The sequence below is a fragment of the Colletotrichum lupini genome, chromosome 2, assembly GCF_023278565.1.
Source record: "Colletotrichum lupini chromosome 2, complete sequence".
Classification (NCBI taxonomy): domain Eukaryota; kingdom Fungi; phylum Ascomycota; class Sordariomycetes; order Glomerellales; family Glomerellaceae; genus Colletotrichum; species Colletotrichum lupini.
The window spans coordinates 946,519-953,927 of NC_064675.1; the positions used below are offsets into that span (position 1 = coordinate 946,519).

General features: G+C 29.6%; 1 protein-coding gene across 1 annotated transcript; it reads right to left on the reverse strand.

Moving 5' to 3' along the window:
• Positions 1–6,501: 6,501 nt before the first annotated feature.
• On the reverse strand, positions 6,502–6,864 carry CLUP02_02666 (heterokaryon incompatibility protein; the record flags this gene model as incomplete). The annotated part of the gene is made up of 1 exon (XM_049281696.1): positions 6,502–6,864. A coding segment is annotated over one exon (363 nt), but the record flags the coding sequence as incomplete, so codon positions are not given.
• Positions 6,865–7,409: the final 545 nt, after the last annotated feature.

Below are 7,409 nucleotides of genomic sequence, written 5' to 3' on the forward strand. Positions count from 1 at the left end.
ATTAAAAATTAACTAATTAAATTAATAAAAATATAATATAAAAGAGTACCGCGCGATTAAAAAAGGGGATTTTTAAATATAAATATTCTTACTTAGTAATAAAAGTAACTTTATAAGAGTTATTAAGTTAAGAGATTTATAATATACGGAAAAGTTTACTACTATAAGGATTTTATAAATACGACTTTAAGCCCGCGATCTAAATAACCTCTTTATAACTCCCCTAACTACCCCCCGGGTATTACTTAAGAATATAATATAAGGGATAGTTTAATAAAAGAGGAGGGTATTTAAAAGTCCTAATAGTATTAAATTAAGAGTATTACGGATCTTAGAGATTAATTTAAAAAGAAGGTAGCTACCTTAAAGTAGTTTTACGACCTCTTATTAAAGTTATTATTAGCTTAAAAAAAGGCTAAAAAAACGAGGATTTAAGGGGAAAAGAAAAGAATTTTTTAAAGGGCTACTAAAGGGCTTTTTTTTTATACTAGCTCCCGGTATAAGATTACTAATTTTAAGAAATTAATTAAAGAAGCTATTTAGAAATTATAAAAAGTATAAGGCTTAAGAAGCTAAAAGTATACGGGATAGCGGAAATCGGTAACTAATAAAGATCCTAAGACTAATTACTATATCTTTTTATAGTAATATAAACGTTTACTATTATTATTATTAAAAAGAATTACTAAAACCTACCCTTTTTTACTAAATAAAAAGGAGGATCTTAGTAAGTACGATAACTAATAATTTAAAAAGGTAGTAATAATTACTAAAAATAATAAAAACGAGAGTAGTAGCGAGATAGCGAGAGGAAGTAAGAATCTCTTAGACTTTAATAAATTCGTTAAGTAGTAAAAGTACGGATTTATTACGACTAGTGCGTAGATTAAATATATCTTTATTAAGATTAAATACGTTAATAATTATTAATATAAATATAAGTTAGAGTACGACCCTTAGCGAGTTAAGGTTAAAAAAAAAGAGGACGAAACCCGATCTTAAATAAAATCCTAATCCCTTATAAATAAGTAAATATTAACCCGGATTATTAAGGGACGTAAATATATAAAATTGCGGATTAGCCTAATAATAAGTAAATTAACGCGGTATTAATCTATTTAACTAAGGTTTATAAAAAAAAGGGGCTAAAGGGGTAACCCCTATTTTATAAGATCGTAAACGACCTTAGCTACTAACTAAATAAATAGTTCGCGAGTATAAGCCTAGGAATTATAAAAATAGTTAATAAATTCCTTTATAAGCGAGGGGTATTATTAGTATAATTATAATTATAAGAGCTATACAAAATACTAATAGCGATAATTATAAAAAAGGAATTCGTATTATAAAACTAAGTATAAGTTAATAGAGCGTATAATCGCTTTAATAAATTTAAAAAAAGGGTAAACGACCCAAATTTCCTCCCTATAATTACTAACGGAAATCTATCGTCGTAAAAGGATATACTAGGGCAAAATATGGTACTAAAAGTATAATAATTAATAATTTTATTTATTTCGATTTATAACTCGTTATTATTACTAATACGAAATTCGGCGCCGATTAGCTAATAAGAAAGGAAGTAGACAACTTAAAATTATTAATAATACGTAGTAACGTAGGGATCGTATATAAATACCGAAAATCTAATAGCAAATACGAAGTAATTTATAAACTTTAAAAAGATCTTTTTAAAAGAGAAATTATACTCTAGGGGGAAGTATAAGGTCTTATAAAAAACCCTAACGATATTTTATAATTATTATAAAAAAGTCGGAATTAAAAAACACTAGTACTATTTAGTAATTAATATCGTACTTATAAGTAAAGCCTCTAATTATTATTACAAAGCGGTACGTAATCTCGATCGAAACGACTTTCTTAGTATAATTAATATAATCTAAAGCCGTTTCGAGACCTATAATAAGAACTTAGAGCTCTTATCTAAACTACGAGCGATTTTTTTTATATTTATAATTAAGATAATAGAGGGTAAATCGCGAGTAAAGATCCTTAAAGAGCTTATTAATCGAATTAATAAGTTAGTAAAAACCTAGCTAAATAAGGGGATAAACGAGTAGAAAATCGGATATTTTTATACCGTAGTTTAGTATATATTAAAAATAAAAATAACCCTATACTAGGCACTCGAAAACTACGAAACGCTCTATTCGAGGCTAAGATCTAGTTTTAATATTAAAATAAAAATACTACGCTAAACCTATTTCTAAGTATACGACGGCCCTTATTAATAATATTAAGTTAATTAAATATATAATAAGAAAGGAAAAGAGGCTAAATACGGTAATTATTAATAAGGAGGCCTAGATTTATTAAATAAGCAGAGATTTAACTTATAAGTAGGGTAATAAAAAAAGTAATACTATATTTATAAAAAGGATAGATATTAGTTAAGTAATTACTTTAAAAAGGAGCGTGCTAAATTATATAAATAATATAGAAAGTCGAGGGTAGTAAATAGTAAAACTAGCCCTCGTTAGTTTAACTAATTCCTTATTATATATAAGGGTAGATCTAAGGGTATAAAACTTAGTAATAATAATTAAAGTAGCGGCTTAAAATATATACCCCCTATAAGAAATTCGGAAAATAAGGAAGATCTTACCCCCTATACTAACGAATTAGATTATAATAAAATCGATAATATTAACTACTCTTTTTTCGCCCCGTTAGCTTCTAGAGGATATATAAAGCTAAACGAATAGAGGGTAATAAAAGCTCTTAATAAGTAGGCTTTTATTTATAAATAATAAAAAAAGGTCCCTTAGATAACGGATATAGAGGTAGTTAAAAGGGCGAATTTAATAGGGCCGAAGCCTATTTTTTTAATAATTAAAGAGAAGACGCTATCTCTCTTAATATTTAAAAAAAGGAATATAGTACTAAGTAAATCTAGGGGTAGCTCGAGGGGTCCTTTTTATACTACTTAGATCCCTTAAATACTAAGCTCGTATAAGTATTTTATACGAGCGAAAGGTACGGCTTAGACGATTTTTATAAAATTATTTTAAATACTAAGGTATTATAATAATTAACTAGAAGAAAAGGGTAATTCTAAACGCTATAGAAAATCGTATTAATAATACTTAATACGTTAACGGTAGGTATTACGAGGATTAGTTTCGGCCTAGGTAAGGAAATCGTTACCCTAAGTATAATAAAAATAGAGACATACTTCGGAACGATAACTTTTTATATTTTACTTATTAATACCCTATTTCTCTTATATCTAAAAAATATAGATTAACTAAGTATTATATTCGATAATATAAAGAATAGAATCTCTAGTAATAAGCACTTCGAGATAATTAAACAATAATAGGGGCATACGTTTATAAAGCTTACTAATAATACGAAGTTAATTAATTACTTAACGGAAAATAAGCTTAGAAAACTATACTAAAGATTTGGGTACCCGTTGGTTATGAGGCTATATAACCTCTTAAAGTAATTAAATAATAATAATATCGAAATAGGGGCGCTAGAGTAGTTAATAAAAGTATACTACTAATACTAAATAAATACGTAGAGCCTACGTAAATTTAAATTTAAATTACGTAATAAGCTTAATTTTAACTAGGAAATCGTCGTTAATATTTTCTATTTAAACAATCGGCTAGTATTATATATAATTAACGTAGCTATATCCTTTTAAATAGGGCAATTCCTCCGGGATTTATAAATAAAAATAGTATAGGTAGCCCTGCGAAAAAGCTAAATCGATATATACTAAGGACCGCTAAACGGTATTAAAACCGACGCTAGTACTAGCTTTAAGTCGGTAGAATTTAGAGATAATACGACGGCTTACGGTATATAACTAAAAGTCGTACCTATTAAAGCACACTATAGTATTAGAAAAGTAAAAAGGGCATACTAGTAATTAAAAAGGGTATTTAGAATTATTAAAAAGGAAAATCCGGATTTTACTAACGACGAATACCTCTAGATAGTACTTAAATACTATAACGATATTATAGGGCCTAACGGACTTATATTAACGCTATTAGTATTTAGAGTATATTTAAAAACGACCTTAGCTTTGCTACTATCGCTAAGTATAAGCTAACGAGCCTAAGTAGTTAAAAAAATAATATAGGTACTGCGCGAGGTAAGTATAAAAAGGTAAGTTAACGAGGTAATTATTACGTATAATAAGCCTAATATAGGGAATAATCTAAATATATTACTAAATTCGGATATATAAGTATAGTACGAAATTACCTAATAATAGGCTGGGCTATATAAGTTAATTTTTATTAACGAGCGCTCTTATATAGTTACGAAAAATCGTAACTAGTTACTTAAAATATTAATTATAGTAGTTAGACCGTACTATATAAATCCTAACGAGGTAATTTCTAACTTATAAAAAAAAAAAGAGCTAAGGGAAACTATATAACCCGTAGTAAAGGTATAAGAAATTATCCTTAACGAAATTATCGTAATAGTATTAATAAACGACAAAGAAGAGGAAATTATTAAAAGGGCACTAATACTACTAGCGAGACGTCGCAGAAGACTACGATAGTAAGCCTTAACGTAGTAATTTATTACTAGCGACGAGGTAATTAATACTTTTTATATAGTAAAAGAGAAAGCCGATTTCGAACTAATAATTAAACTATATAAAAAAGGCATAATTATAACTATTAAAAAGCTATATAAAGGATTAAATCTTATTAAAATAAATACTCTTTATAATCGAGGGGTCTATCGATTTATCTTATACGACTTAGAAAAATATATAAACCTCTATATATTTAAATTATAAATAGTTTATAAAATTAAAAAGAAAGGAATACCCTAGCCGTATAAGAAGTCTAGATACGTAATTTAGGGGTACGGCAACGTTAAAAAAGCGACGCTACTTATATAATTACCTACTATATAGCGCTATAATTAATAATTAATAATAGTATTAATAGTATTATTACGGAAGAAGGGATACGAGATTTAAAGCCGTAATATTACCTAGGCCTATACCTAATCGGCTATAGGGCTTATAAAGAAAATCCTAGCCTATTTACTAAAGGAAATAGCTAATAAGTACTTAGAAAGTACGATTATTAAAGTGCTTAAGCCACTATATAGGCTCGCAAAATCGGGCACCTATTAATAAGCCACTTACTACGATTTTTATATTAATTAATTATTAATAATTACCTCTACGTACGACCCGTGCTTATTAGTTACGGAGTATAAAAGTAACTAATTTAGGATTGTTAAAATATAAACTGATAATATATTAAGCTTATTTAATATTAACTTTATAAAAAAGGAGGATACAAAGCTTTAAAAAGCGGGCTTTATAATAAAACTAAAAGAGGTCCTTATAATAAATACCTCCTTAGTATTTAATAATAAGATTTTTATAATTAAAGGGGAAACCGTCGTTTTTTAATAAAAGGGGTAGGGCGAGAAGATTAACCTCGTTAATCCGAACGTAATTAATATTAAAAAGTAATATAAAGCTAAGCTTACGTAAGGGATATATATTATAAGTATTTATTAACTTAAAACGACTTTTAATTACGCTAAGGTAATATAAGTTATAAATCTAACCGAACGAGACGTTAAAGTACTTAATAAGTAGCTTAAGTAATAATAAACGAATCTTAATTAAGGTCTTATTTATTACCTAATCGACTTTATGACTAGTAAGCTCTACGTCTTCGTTAATAGGTTATTTATAAATAATAACGACCTTACTTCGTAATTAAAATATATTATTATCCTAGTTAATAAGAGTATAAGTAAGAGCGAATTTACTATATATAATAATATAATTTATTACTTATTAATTAAAAATAAGTAAGTAACGAGAAGTATATTAGCGTCGGAGGTTTATAATATAGTTAACGGTATTAACTTCTCCTATATAATTTTAATAATACTAAAGAAGATTACTAATTAAATTAGCCTTTTACCTATTCTAACGGTTATTTATATAGATTCCTACTCGCTATACAAATACCTCGTTAAATTAGGAATAAAAAAAAAAAAGAGGTTTATAATCGATATTATAGCCCTTAGGTAATTATATAAAAGGCGCGAGATACTTAAAATCCGTTAGATTAATAATAAAAATAACCTCGTAGACGCTTTTACGAAAATAGTACTAAATAAGGGATTAGAGTAATTTATAAATAATAAAAAAGTTATTATACGAATAGAGGGATAGGTTATATAAAAAGAGTAAAAAAAAGGGGGAAAAGGAGACGACTTAGTAAACGGGCCCGAGGTCGAATTATACCTCTAACCGTAGCAGTTAAATTAATAAAAAAAAAAGAAAGTTAGTATTAGATTAGAAGTTTAATTCGACCGTAGTATATAGCTAATTATATAGGGGCTAATTAGGGGCCCTATTTATAATTATTATAGCTAGCTTAACCTATAGTTAGAACCTCTTTTTTATACCTACGACGCAGATATTTATATAGTTTAATTAATCTCTTCGTTAACTACGGTTCGAACTAACTACCCTATAATAGGGATACCAACAGATGCTATGTTTTGTTGGGGTGCCCAAAAGGGGGGGGTGCCTAAAAGTGGGTGCTTTGACTTAGTGGTTAAGTGGTGGTCGGCAAGAATCGACGTCCCGCCTGTAAATAGGGAATTTGAACTGTCCAGTCCAGACAGAGCCGACAAGTTGCAGAATGCGTGAGAATACACCTTATCCATCAGGGTCGACTCGTGTCGCCAGTCGGCCAAGCCATCTCCCGTTTGAATGATGCAGAGAGCATCTATCCAGAGATAACGTACACCAAGTTTCCGAACAAAACAAGCTGCATCTCGATAAAGATGTGGTAGGCTCTCTGGAAGAATGCCTTCTAAAAGCTCGCCGGCGTTGCTATTGGTCAAAGTGAGACCGTTTACGCTCCCCTATAAATGGCTTAAAGTCATAAAGGGGCTATGAGGAGTTCCATCGCCAGTGTTAATAATGCGGCAGACTAAACTCGATGTATCCAAGGGACCAATATCAATACGAGGCGCGTTGGATACCACTTTGGATCAGTGACAACTTCTCTGCACTTCTCATGATTTACTTTGCAATCTTGGAACCACGAATCCACGTGAGCAAAAGTCTGCTGCGATGAAGTGCCTTCAGAATATGTCTTGAGTGAGTAGGCTTGAGGGGAGCCTACAAAGCGGTTAGTAAAACCCGTTTTGAGCCTGAGTGACAATCTTCCTAATACAGACTAATAAAGTAGACATGATAGTTCTCTTCAGTCTTTGAAATGAAATGGCGTTCCCGTCGGGTTTCCTATATACCGATGCAGGGAATGAGTCTGAAAGATGCTCCCTGGTAATACCGCCGTAGTCTGGGAAAAACCCATAATGGGAAGGCTTGTGGATTGGCGACAATTCGAAAGAACTCTTCACCC